The following is an 18,912-nucleotide window of genomic DNA, read 5'->3' on the forward strand; positions in this document are numbered from 1 at the left end:
TATGCCCCCAAACAATGAAAAGAAACATGGTAAACAAGATTTGTATCCAAGACATGTCCGTATCACAACGCCCCGAGTTTTTTTTAGATGCCTTCATTATACGACAGAGATGAAAGCTGGCCGTGTTATGTACGATTGCTGATATGATGCTGTTGCATGCATCCTTCCTTACATGTTGGCCAGCTCGTTGTCAATCTGTCTGTCCATAAACGTCCTCCTCTCGCCGACGAGTCCCGTCTGCAGCCTCTGCTCGACGAGAGCGCGCACCTGCTTCTTGGTCACGGTATCGAGGTCGACCTCGCGCAGGACGCCCTGGATGGCATCAATAATCATGCCGTCGTCGGGGCCTTGCATGTTGCCGCGCTGGAAGTCGAATGACGACGTCGACTGCGCGGCGCCGGCCTGCTGGCGGTTGATACCGAGGGCCGACTGGGAGCGGTTGTTACCGACGCCCAAGCCGGGGGAGACGCTGGCCTGGCCGCGGAGGTTGGAGACGCTCGGGCGGCTGCTTGGGAAGTCCTGGAAGGGCGTCTGGCCGCGGCCAATGTCGTGGGCGCCGAGCGAGACCATGGACTGGCGGTTGCCCATGTGCTGGTCGTGGTGGTAGGGGCTCGTGGCGCCCGAGGCGCGCGCCATGCCGCCAAAGGGCGCGGGGGACTGAGGCGGGACGTAGTGGTTGTTGCGGTTCATGCCGGTGAGGACGGAGCCCTGGCGGACGGACGAGTAGACGGAGCGGATCTCGTCCATTTCGTACTGGTCGTCGTAGCCCATGTCGGCCTTCTCCATGTAGCCGCCGCGGCGACCAGGGAGGTTGTTCATCATGGCGTAGTCGTCCCAGCGCTGAAGGGGGATGCTGCGGGGGTCGAAGCCTTCGTCGTCGACGGCGATGAGCTTCTTCATGCCCTTTTCTCCAATGACGATACGCGTGTTACCCCACGAGAAGTTGTCCTGGTTCCAGAAGGAGTAGATGGGGAGGGCAAAGTTGTAGATGGGGAAGGCGAGGATGTAGATGATCATCCATCCGATGTGCTGCCACTGCCGTTTCAGGATGAAGATGAGGGCTTGCAGACCGTACACGGCGGCGAGCATAATGATGGAAATCATGGGGAATTGTCCGGTCCTACTAGCCACGAGGTAGATGAGGTAGCCGAGGTAGAAGGTCGTCGCCGGGAGGATAATGGTACCAAAGAGATCGACAAAGACGATGAAGCGCATGCTGAAGCAGCAGAAACCGCACATGTCCTTGAGCTTCATCAGCTCAAACAGGTTGTGGATGGTAGAGTTGATCCAGCGACGACGTTGGGACAGCAGAACGCTCCAGGACTCGGGGGCGGCAGTCTGACAGTACGCGTCGGGGATGAACTTGAACTTCATGGACGGGTAGTACTTGGTCATCAGCGTCGTGAGATAACGATCCTCACCAAGGGACAGCAGGTTCTTCTTGTGGAGGGTGTCGACGTCACACACGGCGTAGTCGCGGATGATGTTGTCGGCGATGATGAGCGGTTTGCCCTTGTCGACGGTGCGCAGACGATACATTGTGAAACTGACTAGTTAGCTTGATTCTTACAAGGAAGTCAGGGTACATACCATCCGGGCAAACAGGTGACGGATCCGAAGAGAGACTCGAAAGCCTTGGCGAGATTGTGAGAGATGAAGTACTCGTAGACTTGAATCATAGTCCACCAGGTCTTATCGTCGTTTTGCAGACCAGTCTCGCCGCAGATGCCGGCAATCTTGGCGTCGTTGGCACAGGCGGAAACCAGTCTGTTGAGCGAGTCTTCCCGGACACAGGTATCGGCGTCAATCATCATCAGGTATTCGTACAGCTCGGGGTCCACGCCGATGATGTTGTTGATCTGGTGGAACATTTCCAGCTCGAGCGGGGACATGGGGGAACGGTGGTGGACGCGGTTGAGGAAGCTCATCAGCAGGATCTGGGAGTCACGCTTGCCTCTGTTACCGGGCTTGGCCTTGCTCTGCTCCGACTCCTTGCCGCACTTGACGATGACGAGGTAGGGGACGACGTTGCCCTCGAATTCGTACAGACCAGAGTACACCTTGCCGTAGTTGAGTTGCTCGCTGCCCGTGCCGACAGACTTGAAGGGCAGCGCGGGCGGGTCAACCTTGGGGTCAACGCCGAGGATATCCAGGACAATCTTGGGGGTAGGACGATCGTTGCCTTCACCGACAATGACACCATCGCAAATGACGCAGATGAGCTTGCGCTTGTTGTCGTACTGAAGGGCCGTCAAAGAGTCAAGCGCTTTCCGCAGCGAGTCTTCGCCTTCGGTATAGGCTGGCACTTGGCAAATGACAAACTTGTCTTGTGGAGCGGGACGACGCTTGGATCCAAACTGCAGGGCAGCCAAGAACTTGATGAGAATGACGGCGCAAAGGATAATGGTCATTGCCAACATGATGTAGTTGTTGGTCTGACACCTGGCGGAGTAGCGGAAGTCTGGAATGCCCACGTAGAACAGATTCTTGGCGCAGTTTAGACTGTTCTGGACGCTGGTGTTCTCGGTCGTGTTGCTGGCGGCGGCCTTGATGATGGAGTTCCAGTTGTCGGTGATGTCTTCACCGGGGTTGTTCTCGACAGCGCTCATCATCTTGGTGTTGAGGAACTTGTACGTGTCGACCTGCTTGAAGACGTCCTGGGTGTGGTAGTAGTTGGTGAAGTCGTAGACGCCGCCGTTGTAAATTACCCACATGTGACTGTTGTCTTGGCCGTCCGACTTGACGTCGCTCTTGTCCCAGACGAGGTCGCCCTTGTAGAACTCCTTCATGCGGGGCAACAGCTTCTTGCTGTACCAATCGGTGTCACCAAGCGCGCTCGTGCGGTCGTCGGCCAGAGAGCCAGACTTGTGGATACCAATGGTGTACTCGGGGGTGTTGTTGGCCTGGAGGGTGGTGGATGAGGCGATTCCGAGACCGGGACACACCAGAGTGAGAGGGGGCGGGAAGTAGTCATCCATGTTCAATCCGGCGAATTGGATCATGTTGGCCTTGGTCGTCTCAATGTTGGTGTCAGAGTGCTGCGTCTTCCAGAACTTGGAGACATCGTACACACCACCGCGGAAGCTGACGTAGTAATCAGTCTCGCCCTGGTGGGTGCCGACTTCGGTGCTATCCCAGGCCTTGTCAAAGTTAGGGCACAGGAGCTTGCCGAAACCGATAATCCAGAAAACAATGGCAGCGTTGATGAGCACGATGAACCAGACGAGGGTGAACTTTTCACGCCAGGCCATGCGCACATCGGGACGCTTCATGCGGCCAATGACGCGCAGCGCAGGAGACGGGATCCAAAAGGTCCAGAACCAGACAATGGCAACCCAGAGGCGGCGGTCCTTGTCCATGGACTTCTCCTCGACGTGCTTGCCATCAGCAATCTCGGGATCCATCTGACCAACAAACTCGCCCTCGTTGTTGTAAAAGACTTGGCCCTTGTAGGTATCACCCTTGGTGCCGAGACCGTAGTCTCCGTTCTGGACGGTGCGCATGCCCGAGGGAGCGACAGAGGGCGCACGCATCGCGGCATTGTGGGCGAGGGTGTGTTGGGAGAGGTTGCCCTGGCTGGCGTTGCGCTGGTGGGCAATGAGGTGATCACGGCTACCGTTGGGCGTCGTGTCCAGCATGGGCGTCGGGAAGTAGCCGCTGCCGTTTGCCGAGTAGCCAGACTCCAAGTTGTTCACCGCCAGCACGTTGCCCATGCCGGGGAGGTTGTTGTCGAGGGGCTTCATGTCGAGCATGCTCTCCGCCTCCCACCAAGCGCTCTCGCGTGTCCACACACGCTCCTTGCCAACGACGACCTCGCCGTTGGTCCACCCACGCTCGAGAATCCACGTCTCGATGCCCTCGCGGCCATCCTGGCAGCCCAGGGCAGCGTATCGCTGGACAAACTCGTCAATGTCGAAATCGGCGGTGAAGTCCAGGTTCTTGTTCCGCCTGTTGGCCCACTCGGGCAGCCTCCAGGAACGAAGCTGGCGAGAGACCGTGCCGGCTGACCAAGCCGAGTTGACTGAAGGCAGAGCAGCCAAGCTGGCGGGAGAGTCGTCGGTTGGGTGGATCGAGAGGTGGTACCACACACGGCTGGAGCTGAGGAGCGACGAGAGCTCAAGACGTCCAGCAAGCCCCAGGCTGATGCCCTGGCCGGAGACCGGGAACAGCAGCTTCTTGAGGAATGCGTCGTCGTCGGCTGAGTGGCCAATCTTTTCGAGGACCTCTTCACGCTTTTCGAGGGCGTGCTGGCGGTCTTTGCCAGCGGCGCCGGACATGATGCCAAGCTCGTGGCCGACTTCCGCAATGGCCGTCTGCATCTCACGCACGACGGTGCTGCCGGCAGGAGAAGCCTCAATGCCGTCGGCAATCATCTCAGAGTTGATGCCCACGGTGTCGTCAAAGATACCACGCATGGCCAACGCCTTGCCCAGAGTTGGGTCAGGAACGTCCATGATGGTGATGCAGACGGTGTCGCCGTCACCGTGGGACGTGGGCGTGCGGGCACCACCTGCAATGGACTCGGTACCGTCTCTGATACGTGCCGATTGCGCAGAAATCGCCTCGTTGGCCTTGGAGATGACCCAGTCGACCAATGCCTCGTACAGACCGCCAACCAATGTTGACCGGTCCTGCGTTGTGCACTGCGTGGCGAGGGTCTCGGGGTCCATACCCAGCAAACCGCTCACATCCTCGCAGATTTCGTCAAAGACGTCCTCGTCCAGGTTGTAGTCGAGGGTGTCGCCGAGCTTGAGCAGGCCGGCAAGGGTAGAGATGAGGTTACGGTAAGCAGAGCCCTTGATACCAATGTCCTTGAGGGCGGTTCTAAAGTCATCGGCGGCGGCGGCATCATCGGCGGTGGGGAGGTACGATGGCGGGTCGTAGGTGCCTGATCTCGCAAGCAGGGCATAGCTGGAGGCGGGCTTGAGACCCAAAAACTCTCTCTCGGCGGGCGTCGAGACCGAAGTCAGCAGGTAGTAAAAGACGTCAAAGGCGCGGTAGCCCGGTTCAGATGGAATGTTGAGCAAGCCCTTGGCGGTATCGATGCCACCCTGGGACAGGGCGATGGCGGCTCCCTGGAAGTTACCGGCTAGGTTGAGCGTCAAGGTGACGCCGAGGGCAGACTGTCTGGAAGTGGAGGGGTTGTAGGGGGTGGAGCATCTCAGGAAAGGTTGGATGGCCTCGAGTGACCTGTAGACAGATGACGGGATGTTGAGCGGGAGAGAGGAGAGGAACGGCGTGAGGACGGAAGGGCTCGATGTGTGGAGGGATCTGTGCAGCGTTAGCCATTGTTGTCAGTCGACTTTGTGAAGTCAAGACCTACCCGAGAATGATGCAGCCATCCTCAGCACGGCGGCGAGCATGTTCCCATGCTCTGGCACCTAGGGTAGGGTCTATGGTGCCTCCTGTCCTTCCGTCCGGTTCGGTCTGTGCCGCGGTAAGCCATGTGTTGACGACAAGGCTGGTGCCAGCGTCCAGCTTGAAGGGCTGGTTCGACAGATAGATGTTGTGAATGGCGTTGAGAAGGGTGGTGGTGGAAAACTGCGAGGGTTGTTGGCCGGCACGAGGACCTCCCATGCCCTCGGAGGCCACCGAGTACATGGACATTCGACCGCTCGCCATGGTGATGGGATTGGGTTCGTGATGTCCGGCGCGGACAAACACGTCGAGGGACAAGACGCTATTCGGAGTCGGTGGTATTGTTCAAGGTAAACAAGACGATGAGGTCTAACGAACGGGACTCGTCAATGGATACGAAGCTGGGGCCAGGGAGTCGTTGAATGAAGCGAGTGTCTAGAAGGGTGTGATGATTAAGGTAGTAGGTAGAAAAAAGAGGCGTAATATTTCCTGCACGATTTGTCGACTGAGCAACGCGGCTTTGGTGGTGTGTCTGATGAAGCTGCAGCCGGATTCTCTCCCTTTCTTTCTCCTCTCTTGCAAAACGCAAACACGGCGATCAACAAGCAAAGGCAAAAAAATTGAAAGGAAGAGGATGTAACAAATTAGCGATAGAGTAGGCAGGCCACCAAAACGAGTGAGGCGTCTGTATAGGAAAGGAGGTTTGAGAGGAAGAAGGGCTGAATAGTCTCTCGGACACTTTCAAAGTTGAGTGTCAAGTTAGAAGAAAGTGGCGAGCGAAAGGGGGGGAGACACCCAGAGACAGAGAATGACCTATTTTCTCTACCCCGTACACAGTCCCGGAGTGTCTGGCAAACGAGCGTCCGCTAATAGGTAAGGTAGCTAAAGGCACAGGCGGCAGACAAGGCGAAGACCTGGAGCGTGGGTCTCGTAATGATGGATAAGAAGATGCTTCTTTTCGTGCTGTCCGAGGTAACGTTCTCACGAACACAGTAGGGATAGGTACCTATGTCGAGGGATCATCAACACACCACCAGTCTCTATACCCTTCAGAGCATGTCCAAAAATACAGTACGGATTCGGGCGCGCGCGTGTGTGTGTGTGTGTGTGTGTGTGTGTGTGTGTGTGTGTGTGTGTGTGTGTGTGTGTGTGTGTGTGTACATTGTTCCTCTTCCTCCCTTCTCTTCTCCTTCTCTTCCTCTGGGCTTCCTTGTCTTGACCCCTGAAATGGGACTGGCGGGATGGACCAAAGACGCATAGTCTCAGTCCAGAGGCCCCCGGCCAAATTTTTGCCATCAGAAGGGGAACCCTGGCGACGTTGCCGTCAAGCTCGGGTCCCTAAACTTAGCCCGACCGCATGTACCTTGCACCACGGTAGAATACCTGGAGCTGACTGAACGTTGCGGACGGCTTCGCACTGTAAGAATATCGTACTTAATGCAGGCTTCAGCTCCTCGGGGATCGGCCAACTGCTTCACGAAGGACGCTGACTTTGAGGCTGGAGCTGACCTGATGCTCAGAAATGTAAGCTGTAGGCTGTAGCAACCTCGTCAGTATGGAACACCAGAACGAGGCTTGGACTTGAACAGAGACAGAGGTGCAACACGGCCAAAACCAGATTCGAACCCAAAGGAAAACGACGTGGATCCAAGTGCCAACCACCCCCAGTGATCAGGACCCAGCTGGAAAGGCCCCCAAGAGCCTGTCTCCACGAGTCCACAGTCGTCAGTCGCGCATCCTGTGGTGGCCAACGAGAGCCCCGGCTAGCCTGGCAATGACTGTAGATCTGGCCGCGGGCAGTCCTTTTCTTGGAACAAATACGAGCCATGGGGATGAGAGTCGGCCCACCCATCCGATCGCACCGCAATGCTTTGGTGCATCAGATGCCACTGTTGCTCACTGCTGAGAGAGGAAGTGCATGCCGATGCGAGAGCGGGTGTCTTCCAAGCGCGTGAAAGGCCAAGCAGGATTTCGAGTTCATGCTGGCAATGGCATCACGGCGTGCTGCAGCGCAAAGGCTGTTGTGTGTAGTATTATTGTGCTCCCCTGGATGTTGTCTAGCAGTGCCGGTATATCGGATCCATGCAGGTGCAGCTATTGACTCGGTCATGGCGACCGTGATGGATGTGTGTTGTGATCATGCATAAGCTTTTAAGCACAACGTCGTAAGCATCCGAGTTTGACTGCAATGTGGGATGTTTGGTGGCGGGTGCAGCAACCCTCGCGGCAGACTAATGGAGCTTTGCAGCTTTTCTCTATTTCGTACACACAGACAGGTAGTGGGCGGTGCAAGTTGGTGTTGTTCGTATCGAAGCACCGAGGGCATCTTTGTTGTTGTCGTCAATTGCCGCTGAAAGGGCCACCTTAAGCGGAGCCGCGATGGCGGATGCGAGACGAGTGTGACCGACCTGGAGACTTTGTGTGTTCGTGTCTGATGCTGACAGCATGATCATGGAACTTGAGCCATTGGTCAGCGGAGAGGAGAGGGTCGGTTTTTGGCTTGGCCGAATGAAGAGCGCGTCCAAGTTGAGTGGTTGGTCTTGGGGACTGTGGTAATGGTGTGGTTGGTGGTTGGTTTGAATGACTGGCATGATGGGGTCTCGGCGTGAGGCTGTGCTCTCGAGCGCCGCATTGTTGTTTTTTCCTACATGGAGTATGTGAGTGTGCAATTTTTATGTTCCCGCCAAACACAGGGTTTTCTGCTTTACCTTGATTTATGGACACACGCTATACCCACAAGGAACTATGAGCCCCATTATCATGTGCTGCAGGTCTTTTTTTGGACTTTTTAGCGGCCGATGGGAACTCGCCGGCTGCTTCCAGATCCAATGGATTGATCCCCATGCTTCTTGGTTTGCTTCTGCATCGGTGCCCCCTTTATTTTTATTTTTTTTTCGTTCCCTGCTGAATTTTCTCTGGTGGTTCTTCATCGAATGTCGCCCTGCATTGTCCAGCCTCCGGTAGTGAAATCAAGACTGTAATTGTCAAGAACATGATGTATGATTGAGTGTCGTTGATGACCAAGGTACGTTCCCTCGGATCCGCTAGCACCGACACCCCGGGGAACGCGGCTGCACAATGAATCCGCACTGTTCGCACTGTACGTACATGTACCTCTTGGAAGTACCTCCCGTCCCATCCACACGTCCACAATTGTCTTCTCTAATTGAGACGACGACAATTCGAGGTAATCAGCCCGCCTCCTCCACGTCTGCCGCCCCGGACCACCAGGGACATCCGCGGCTTGGACCGTCTACCGCCTGCCATCCTAACATCATGGATGAACCACAGAACAATCCTGCCCGCCCGTCCTCATCAATCATGCATCATGCTCGATATCCAAACTCTATCGCTTGCCTTACCGAGCACTGTCGACAGTGTCCCAGGAACCCTCAGCCACAGCCGTACAAACAAAGAATTCTGCGAGACCCGAACCACATTGTCCCGGAATAGGGATGAGACGCAATTACACTCAGCATTCCTCGAGACGCCCGGTCAACAGCATCATTGATGACAACATTTCTCTCCACGCACCGGACCGATCAGCCAATCTCGCCCGGGCGGAGTCGACCCGTCTGCTCTCCCTTGGGCCATCACAGGATCTGAGAAAAGGGAAGCCGATCTTCAGGCACTGACCGTTGCTCGCTGGAACGCAACGGCCTCAGCGTCTGTTTCCTTCTTACAGCATGATATCAGCGCTCCCATCGGCTGATATGGATGCATGGCTCCCAATCCCCGCCGTCCGTTTGCTGCGCCCATCGGGACGAGAGTCTAGCGGCGCGCTGGAAACCGTCGGCCAGCGCCAAAACGGCGCCGTCGAGTGTGAGATGATCCATCATGGCGCCCCGATGCCAGCAGGTCACCGCCAAGAGACACCCGTAGCACAGCATTTGTGTGCTGGAGTTCAAGCTGGGCAAGGTACCGGTATTCGCGGAGGAGCACAATGTTGGGGCGCCACCGCACCAATCCGTCCGCTAACAGGCACCACAAGGTTTAGGGATTGTTGAACAGACTTCCGGCGGAGCGGACCTTGAACTGTTGTTTCGACCACTTTTTGCCTCTGATTCTACGATTCGATGCCGGGCAAATACCTGTCGAGCAAAAAGGCAGTTGTTGTTCTCTTGGCATCAACTCGGGGTTAGGAGAGAAGCGAAATGTGCACCGTGGTGCGAGACGCGTGCATTCTTCATGCTGGACGTGCCAACTCAGCATTCTCAGCACCACTGGCACTCGCCCCTGGTACCGAAGCCTGCTCAATGTTGTCACAGCCAGGCTGCCAAGTCGCGTCTTCAAGGTTTATGGGAATATGCGGAGACCACTTCCAGCCTTTGAATCAACCCTTGGAGCGCGGTTATTACCCTGATGATGATCGGTTCTCCTGAATGCACAACTCATCTATCCTTCACAATGATCTGACTGGTATTTATCCAGGCTTCGCTGTTGGCGTCATGTTGAAGATTGTCGACCTTTGCAGAACACCAACAAGCATCAGTACACTTAACGTGCTCCATGTCGAACAAGCTCAAAAGACCCCGCACACAACTGCTGGAAATACAGGGGAACGCAAGGAATATAGGAGTCCCGCGGAGGAAATGACGGGTACAGGGGGATACAGTGTAATGTGGCTTCCGCGATGAGAACCGAGATCAGGGAAAAAAGGATGGGGAGAAAAATCGAGAAGAAATTCGAGCAGGGGGGAGGGGTCTGTCAATTTCGTCTTCGCCGGTGACACCCCTCGAGGCCAGTGGCCACTGTCTGCAGCACCTACGGATGCGAGCGAGAGGCAATGCTTCAGGCAGCTGATGTCGGGCTTCTAAGCAACCCACAGTGTGTGGGTGATGCTGTGGCACATAGTTCGTATGGACGAGTCGTGCGTCTCGTGTTCGTGTCGCTCGCCGGACCGCTACTCGCGTGAGAGCAGTACTTTCGTACCCAAAGAAAACAATCCCCTTTCCTGGTGCCCGTTGCCGTTGCCCACGCCCCCCCTCCCCCCGGTTACGCCCTCTGGCATCCCTTACCATAGAGAAGAGAGAGAGTGAGGGAGACAGTCGACGGCGAGAGAGCACGAAAAATCGGGACGTACTTGACCTTTGCCAGCACTTTACCAGCGATCACTTCGTTCGTTTTGTGCCTCGAGCTTTTCCCACCTTCAGCCTCGCCATCCCAAATCGCTGCTGTTTCCGAATCCTCGATTCCTCTTCCTCACTTCTCCCTGCACACTCGTTTCCTAGCCTGGCAATTTGTACATCTCCTTTCGTTTGGGTTCCGGCCAATCTCCCTGTTTACTTGCCTACTACTATCACGACTAATCTGAGCTCTTTGACGTTATTCAACATCTCAAGACTCTTCTACACGACCAACATCGACCGACCCCCTTTGACCAAAGCCTCTCGTTCGAACCACCCCGCCATTGACTACACAACGCGTATCTTAAGTCCATCGACGTTGGCGTCGTCGTGCCCAACATGGCGATGAACCTGCCTCCCATCGGTGGGAGCGGCGGAGGCGCTCACACTCAACCTTCTCTACCCTCGCTACCCGCACATTCACAATCAGACACGCAGTTGACGGCACACTTGGCCAGTCGTTTCCATGTATCGCTGCCGACCGCTCGCCTCTCGTCCCACGCCCTCATCTCTCTCAACACCTACACGTCTTCCTCAAAGGGTCCCGATGGTGGCAAGGAGGGAAGCGCCATGGGTGGCGCCGAGGACATTGCAGACCGGGCCTGGATCAGATTGGGGCACAGATCGGAGAACCAATCCGTCGTCTTCCTGTATGTCGTTGTTCTGATGATGATGATGAAGGTCATAGCTAACCGTGGATAGGGGTGAATCCGGCTCCGGAAAGTCAACCATTCGATCTCACCTCCTGACCGCGTTCCTCGGCAAGTCCTCCACGCCCCTTTCGACCAAGGTCTCTCTGGCCGCCTACGTCTTTGATACCTTGACGACGACCAAGACTGCCACTACACCCACAGCCTCCAAGGCCGGTTTGTTCTACGAGCTGCAGTATGACACGGCTACCACGACCAACCCCGTCCTGATTGGTGCCAAGCTCCTCGACCACAGACTCGAGCGTAGCCGTATCACGGACATCCCGACGGGAGAGCGCAACTTTCATGTTTTGTACTACCTGATGTCCGGCACCAGCGCGGCCGAGAAGGCCCATCTCGGTTTCGAGACGCCATCCGGCGGTCCTCAGAAGAGGTGGAAGTACCTGGGTCATCCCACCCAGCTCAAGGTCGGCATTAACGACACGGAGGGTTTCCAGGTTTTCAAGAACGCCCTCAAGAAGCTCGAGTTCCCTCGCAGCGAGATTGCCGAGATCTGCCAGGTACTGGCCACGATCCTGCACATTGGCCAGCTCGAGTTCGAGTCGACATCGGACACGCAAGCCCAAGGTGACGACAGCGGCGGCTTCTCCCACGAGGGTGCCCAGACCGTCACGGCCGTCAAGAACAAGGATGTGCTCACCATTGTCGCCGCCTTCTTGGGCGTCAGCTCCCAGGACTTGCAGACCACTCTCTCGTACAAGACCAAGATGATTCACAAGGAGAGAGTCACCGTCATGCTGGACCCCGTCGGCGCCCGCTCGCACGCCAACGAGCTCGCCCGCACTCTGTATTCGCTCTTGGTTGCCTATATTGTCGAGTCCATCAACCAGAGAATCTGCGCGCCCGATGACAGCGTCGCGAACACCATTTCGATTATTGATTTCCCCGGCTTCGCCCAGCAAGCGTCGACCCACTCGGCGCTCGACCAGCTGCTCAACAACGCCGCCTGCGAGGCCCTCTACAACCTCACCCTGCAAAACTTCTTCGACCGCAAGGCAGACATGCTGGAGAACGAGGAGGTCAGCGTGGCGGCCACGAGCTACTTTGACAACTCGGACGCCGTCAGGGGTCTGCTCAAGCCTGGAAACGGCTTGCTCAGCATCCTGGACGACCAGACGCGCAGAAACCGCACCGACGTGCAGTTCCTCGAGAGTCTGCGCAAGCGCTTCGAGGGCAAGAACCCGGCCATCACCCCCGGCTCTGCCAACACCAGACTGCCCGGAAGCAACTTCTACACCGAGAACACCAATGCCCTCTTCACCGTCAAGCACTTTGCCGGCGAGGTCGACTACCCCGTCAAGGACATTATCGAGGAGAACGGCGAGGTCATTTCCGGTGACTTGCTCAACATGATCAACTCGACCAAGAGCGAGTTCGTCGCCCGGCTCTTTGGCCAGGAGGCCCTCAAGACCGTCACCCACCCCAAGGAGCGGTCGACGGTCATGCAGGCCACCATTAGCTCCAAGCCTACGAGAGCGCCTAGTGTCATGTCCCGCAAGACCACCAGGACCGCTCGCAACCAGCGCAGGATCCAGCAGTACGAGCAGCAGCAGGAGGAGGCTGCACAGGACGAGCTGGACAGACTCAGCGAGGGTAACTCGCAGTCTGGGGGCAACAAGCTGCAGGCTTCCGAGCAGGGCGCCTCTGGTCAATTCCTTGCGTCTCTCGACAACGTCACCAAGTCTGTTGCCGACCCCAGCAGCAACTCCTACTTTGTCTTCTGCCTAAAGCCCAATGACAGACGCATTGCCAACCAGTTTGACAGCAAGTGCGTCCGCACTCAGGTGCAGACGTTTGGTATTGCCGAAATCAGCCAGCGCCTGCGTTCGGCAGATTTCAGTTTGTTCCTCCCCTTTGGCGAGTTCCTCGGTCTCGCCGACTCCGATACCATCCTCGTCGGCACCGAGAGGGAGCGCGTCGAGCTCGTCGTCGAAGACAGGCACTGGCCAGCCAACGAGGTCAGGATCGGATCGACCGGTGTCTTCCTCAGCGAGAGATGCTGGATGGAGGTTGCCCAGCTGTCGGATGGCGCCTCTGCCACCGGCCGCTACGCCCTGCCGTCCGACAACGGCGACGGCATGACTCCCCAGGACACCCCCTTTGCCGCCTCCAAGGAGCGCCTGCTCTCCGCCGGAGGCACTCCTCTTCTGTACGGCGAGAAGGGCAAGAACGGCTACTTTGGCGGCCAGGACGGATCCGATGCCCGATCGGAAGCCGGCGTGTCCGCGTTTGGCGGTGGTGACATGTTCAAGAACCTCGACACCCGAGAGCAGATGGCTGAGCGCGGCAACGAGAAAAACCTCGAAGAGGTTGAGGAGTTCAAGGACAGCCCCAGCCGTAAGCGATGGGTGTTCATGGTCTACCTCATGACCTGGTTCGTCCCGGACATTGCCATCCGCAAGATGGGCCGCATGCCCCGCAAGGACATTCGCGTGGCATGGAGAGAAAAGTTCGCCATCAACATGCTCATCTGGCTGTTCTGTCTCTTTGCCGCCTTCTTCATCATGCTGTTCCCCAAGGTCATCTGCCCCACCCAACACGTCTACAGCGCCGAGGAACTGTCCTCCAACGACGGCGTGGACGACGCCTCGGCCTACGTCGCCATTCGCGGCGTGGTCGTTGACCTGGGCGCCTACGCTCCTCGCCACTACCCGCCGTACGTTACCAACAAGCAGCTCAAGGCCTACGCCGGCAAGGACATCAGCACTCTGTTCCCCGTCCAGGTCAACGCTTTGTGCCAGGGCAAGGACGGCTCCGTCGATCCCCACGTCACGCTGGACTACCGCAACACCAACCTGACGGGCTCCGCGCAGCTCACGACGACCGACCTCAACTTCAAGTACCACGACTTCCGCTACTTCACCAACGACAGCCGTCCCGATTGGTACTACGAGCAGATGATTATGCTCAAGTCCAACTACAAGAAGGGAACCGTCGGATACTCGCCCCAGTACGTCAAGACGCTCGCCAACAAGCAGCAGAACATTGCCTACATGGGCGGCCGCGTGTACGACTTGACCCAGTACATGAATGGTGGTCTCAAGATGCAAGCCAAGGCGGGCGAGTCGGTTCCCGACGACTCCTCCCTCACCAGCTTCATGGATGACGCCGTCGTGCAGCTGTTCCAGGGCAAGTCGGGTACAGATCTCACGGACCTTTGGGAGAAGCTGTCTCTCGACACCGCCGCCAAGAAGCGCATGAAGACGTGTCTCGACAACTTGTTTTACGTCGGCGACGTCGACACGCGTAATTCGGTCCGTTGCCAGTTTGCCACGTATCTCGTCCTCGTCATCTCCATCATCCTCTGCGCCATTATCGGTTTCAAGTTCCTGGCCGCGCTGCAATTCGGCGGCAAGAACGTGCCGGAGAACCTCGACAAGTTTGTCATGTGCCAGATTCCCGCTTACACGGAAGACGAGGAGGCTCTTCGCCGTGCCATTGACTCCGTGGCTAGAATGCACTACGATGATAAGCGCAAGCTTCTCGTTGTCATCTGCGACGGTATGATTATCGGACAGGGTAACGACAAGCCGACGCCGCGCATTGTGCTCGACATTTTGGGCGTATCTGATACCGTCGATCCCGAACCCCTCAGCTTCGAGTCTCTCGGCGAAGGTCAGAAGCAGCACAACATGGGCAAGATCTACTCGGGTCTGTACGAAGTCCAGGGCCACATTGTTCCATTCATGGTTGTCGTCAAGATTGGCAAGCCGTCCGAGGTGTCCCGCCCCGGTAACCGTGGCAAGCGTGATTCCCAAATGGTCATTATGCGTTTCCTCAACCGCGTCCACTACAACCTGGCAATGAGCCCTCTTGAGCTCGAAATGTACCATCAAATCCGCAATATTATCGGTGTCAACCCGACGTTCTACGAGTTCATGTTCCAGATCGATGCCGATACCGTCGTCGCACCCGATTCCGCTACCCGCATGGTCGCCGCCTTTTTGAACGACACCCGTCTCATTGCCGTGTGTGGTGAGACGGCGCTGACCAACGCAAAGGCCTCGTTCGTCACCATGATTCAGGTCTACGAGTACTGGATTTCTCACAATCTAACAAAGGCCTTTGAGAGTCTGTTTGGCAGTGTCACCTGTTTGCCCGGTTGTTTCTCCATGTACCGCATCCGCGCTTCCGAGAGTGGAAAGCCCCTCTTTGTCAGCCGCGAAGTCGTCGAAGCCTACTCAACCATCCGTGTCGACACGCTGCACATGAAGAATCTGCTCCACCTCGGTGAGGACCGATACCTGACGACGCTGCTGCTCAAGTTCCACAACTCGTACAAGACAAAGTACACCAACAGAGCCCACGCCTACACCATTGCGCCCGACTCCTGGTCCGTCTTCCTCTCGCAGAGACGTCGCTGGATCAACTCGACCGTCCACAACCTCATGGAGCTCATCCCCATGTCCCAGCTCTGCGGTTTCTGCTGTTTCTCCATGCGTTTCATCGTGTTTGTCGACTTGCTGTCCACCGTCGTCCAACCCGTCGTCGTCGCCTACATCATCTACCTGATTGTTACCGTCGCCCTGAACCCCAGTACGGTGCCCGTCACGGCTTTCATCATGCTTGGTGCCATTTACGGTCTGCAGGCCATCATCTTTATCGTTCGCCGCAAGTGGGAGATGATTGGTTGGATGATTCTGTACATCCTGGCCATTCCCGTCTTCAGTTTCGCCCTGCCTCTGTACGCTTTCTGGCACATGGACGACTTCAACTGGGGTAACACCCGTGTCATTGCCGGCGAGGCTGGCAAGAAGATTGTCATCTCCGACGAGGGCAAGTTCGATCCCTCCGTCATCCCCAAGAAGAAGTGGGAGGAGTATCAGGCCGAGCTCTGGGACGCCCAGACGGTCAAGGAGGACGCCCGCTCCGAGGTGTCTGGCTACAGCTACGCCACCAAGGGCCAGGTCCCCGTCTCCGAGTACGGCTACCACAGCCGCCCCGGCTCCATTGCCGGCGGCTACGCACCCCCGCGAGCCCCCGGCATGGGCTACGAGCAGCGCAACCACTCGCGCATGTCTCTCGCCGCCTCGGACGCTGGCGGCAACCGCAACAGCCAGTTTGGCGGCTCGCAGTTCTTTTCTCCCGAGGACATGGTTGGCCTGCCCAGCGACGACGCCCTCCTGGCCGAGATCCGCGAGATTTTGCGCACGGCCGACCTGATGACCGTCACGAAGAAGGGTATCAAGCAGGAGCTGGAGCGCCGCTTCGGCGTGCCCCTCGATGCCAAGCGCCAGTACATCAACAGTGGTATGTTTTGCTTTCGTCATTAGTTTACGCATTTGCTAACTTGTCACAGCAACCGAGGCACTCTTGTCTGGCCAATTGTGATCAATCTATACCTAATTTAATGCATCATTTCGTGGATATGGGGACACTAAAAAGACCAACTCGCAAGTTGACGGATCTCATTTTTGTTTGACTGGGGGCCCGGGAGGAGCATGTTACTTTTGATATATAAAATGGAATTTAGCATAATACTGGATCAAGTCGCCCGGGCAGCCAGATGTTGTATCTTTGGTTTGGGACACCGCATGGCGGATGATTGGAGTTTTAGCATTCGTGTCAGAGTATATACAGCATTATTACTGAAGACTTTTTTATCATGTGACTATTTGCTAACGGCCGGCATCTCTTCGTCCAGAGGCAGAATGTGCGGCAGAGGGCCGACGGGGCTGATGGAGAAGGGGTTGATCTGGGTGTGGCTCTTTGTGTAGTGCCACTTGATGTGCTCGAACTGGGTCGTGTCCTTGAAGGCCGGCACATTCCAGTACAGGTTGCGCATCCATTTGTGGATATGGGGGTACCCGGAGCGGATGTCGCGGATGTTGCACTTGAAGTGCTGCACGTAGACGGGCTGTTGTATGTTAGGGGTGCACCAGATGATACATATGAGGTCCGGGATGGGAAAAGAGACGAGGAGGCACTTACATCAAACCGAATAATCGTCACGTAACTATACCCCTTCATTAGCGACACACTTCCAACGAGGAGAGACGAATGCACTCACAGCCTGATATCGGCCTCGGTAATCTCCTTGCCAAAGTAATACGGCCCCTCGGCCGCCGTGGTCTGGAGGTGCGCCTCTGTCTTGTCGAGCGCCTCAAACAGGGCGGTGACGTTGCGCTCGTAGGCTTCCTGCGTGGTGGCGAAGCCGGACTTGTAGACGCCGTTGTTGATCTTGTCGTACGTCCACTCGTTTGCCTCGTCTATTTGGGCGCGGAGGGGTTCCGGGTAGGGGTTGATGGTGCGGAATTCTTCGTCAATGAGGTCGTCAAACTAGGGTATGTTAGTGCTACTCTCTTGACGATAGTCCATGGGTCACAGAATGGATGATGGGCGGTGGGTGACGGCTCGGGCGACATACCTCTGTGTAGAGCATGCGGATGATCTCGCTGCTCTCGTTGCTCACAATCGTCTTGAGCTTGGTGTCGTAGAGGACGGGCACGGTGAAGCGGCCGTCGTACTCGGGCTCCGACTCGAAGTAGAGGTCGCGGAGGTGGGTGTAGGACTCGTGGCCCGGGACGGGGTCGGGGACGACGTGGGCTCCGGGGACGTCCTTTTCGTCTTTTGCGACGAAGCGCCAGCCTGTGTGTTGTTAGTCGTCTGGCTCACTGGGTTTTTTTTTTACCCTTCATTTCTGCCAACGCGAAGCTTGGATGTGTGTTTCCGGTCTCGGGGACGAGGATGAGAGGGGCACGAAGAGTTGACCACATACCCTTCTCGCCGAGGTGCCAATGAACAACAGAATAGCTAATAAAGTCCTCAAGACCCTTAAGTTGGCGCGTAATCAACGTCCGGCAAGCCTATATACACGTCAAAATCTACTTGTCTTTCTTTTTCTCGTATTCTCGTCGGTGGAGTGGGCGAGAGAAATAAGGGAAGGGGACGAAGCATGGGGAAAAAACTCACCCAAGGACACGCATAGCTGACGTAGAGATGATACCGCCCCTTTTCAGGCGCAAACTTGGCCCCCTCCTCGCGCGAGATGAAGTTGCGGAACGAGCTCTGCTGGCGCTTGAACTCGCCCGACTTGTCGTTGGGCTTCACCCAGTCTGTGACTTTGCCGGCCTGCGGGATCGTGGTCAGCCTCATTGTCGTTCTTCTCAGCCCTTCCTCTCTCGCTATCCTCGAATCCCAGACTCGAATTGTCAAAGGGAACAAGGCGTATACACACCATTTTGGTTGATGCTTTCTGCGTAGCGCTCGTGTGGTACTTTACAGGCACGTTTCTTCCTACTCCAAAACTCGAGACGGATAAGAAGGCGCGGGTGGATTGATGTATCTGTAAGCGAGGTGTCCTTCGTGTCGTCGACGTGAGAGACCTCGCGAGACGAGTGAGTGCAGGGGTACCGGTGTTCATGAATCACTTTGTCGTCGGAGCTGGAGTTGAAGAAGCGGGGTGTGGGCGGATGGGCTTATTATACGCAAACAATCTTGATAAGGATAAGCTGGACAGAGGCAATACCACGAGACTCGATCAACCGCGCGGGCAATCCACTTCCCAAAGATCACTCCCAAAGCAGTGGATCTATCTAGCTAATTTCTTGTGCAATTCTCCCAAAGACTCTTCCAATCTGTAAATGCAGCTTACAATGTTGACTCGCAGACCCCGCGGCTAAGGTAAGCTAAGGCAGCTTGACGATTCTAAGCAATTGCTAATGGTGACGTAAACCCAGCGCTTCCCCACGCTGAGCCGCCAGCGGCAGGGGTGCTTA

General features: G+C 56.4%; 3 protein-coding genes across 3 annotated transcripts; 1 reads left to right on the forward strand and 2 right to left on the reverse strand.

Moving 5' to 3' along the window:
- Nucleotides 1-168: 168 nt before the first annotated feature.
- Nucleotides 169-5,622, reverse strand: BDP55DRAFT_555906 (class V chitin synthase; the record flags this gene model as incomplete). Its single annotated transcript, XM_060569533.1, has 3 exons — nucleotides 169-1,546; nucleotides 1,591-5,271; nucleotides 5,324-5,622. 3 exons carry the CDS (start codon nucleotides 5,620-5,622, stop codon nucleotides 169-171), a joined length of 5,358 nt encoding a protein of 1,785 aa, XP_060427745.1.
- Nucleotides 5,623-10,326: 4,704 nt separating this feature from the next.
- On the forward strand, nucleotides 10,327-16,788 carry BDP55DRAFT_669104 (chitin synthase). The gene is made up of 3 exons (XM_060575271.1): nucleotides 10,327-11,134; nucleotides 11,187-16,444; nucleotides 16,494-16,788. Exons 1-3 carry the CDS (start codon nucleotides 10,824-10,826, stop codon nucleotides 16,523-16,525), a joined length of 5,601 nt encoding a protein of 1,866 aa, XP_060427746.1. The 5' UTR covers nucleotides 10,327-10,823; the 3' UTR covers nucleotides 16,526-16,788.
- Nucleotides 16,789-18,885, reverse strand: BDP55DRAFT_669107 (glutathione S-transferase). The gene is made up of 7 exons (XM_060575272.1): nucleotides 18,372-18,885; nucleotides 18,107-18,265; nucleotides 17,913-18,000; nucleotides 17,562-17,782; nucleotides 17,205-17,473; nucleotides 17,126-17,150; nucleotides 16,789-17,051 (listed from the first exon to the last, which is right to left on the reverse strand). The coding sequence occupies exons 1-7, from the start codon at nucleotides 18,555-18,557 to the stop codon at nucleotides 16,806-16,808; spliced, it is 1,194 nt and encodes a 397-aa protein (XP_060427747.1). The 5' UTR covers nucleotides 18,558-18,885; the 3' UTR covers nucleotides 16,789-16,805.
- Between the last annotated feature and the right edge of the window lie 27 nt (nucleotides 18,886-18,912).

The sequence above is a fragment of the Colletotrichum godetiae genome, assembly GCF_030913485.1.
Source record: "Colletotrichum godetiae strain CBS 193.32 chromosome Unknown BDP55scaffold_29, whole genome shotgun sequence".
Lineage (NCBI taxonomy): Eukaryota > Fungi > Ascomycota > Sordariomycetes > Glomerellales > Glomerellaceae > Colletotrichum > Colletotrichum godetiae.

Bases quoted from the DNA above. Each gene is read 5' to 3' on its own strand.
- BDP55DRAFT_669104 (XM_060575271.1), top strand. From the start codon at position 10,824: ATGGCGATGAACCTGCCTCCCATCGGTGGGAGCGGCGGAGGCGCTCAC. The intron at 11,135-11,186 runs GTATGTCGTTGT...AACCGTGGATAG, and splicing joins AACCAATCCGTCGTCTTCCT to GGGTGAATCCGGCTCCGGAA. The intron at 16,445-16,493 runs GTATGTTTTGCT...AACTTGTCACAG, and splicing joins GCGCCAGTACATCAACAGTG to CAACCGAGGCACTCTTGTCT.
- BDP55DRAFT_669107 (XM_060575272.1), bottom strand. From the start codon at position 18,557: ATGAACACCGGTACCCCTGCACTCACTCGTCTCGCGAGGTCTCTCACG. The intron at 17,474-17,561 runs GTATGTCGCCCG...AACATACCCTAG, and splicing joins TCCGCATGCTCTACACAGAG to TTTGACGACCTCATTGACGA. The intron at 17,151-17,204 runs GTGAGTGCATTC...GAAGGGGTATAG, and splicing joins ACCGAGGCCGATATCAGGCT to TTACGTGACGATTATTCGGT.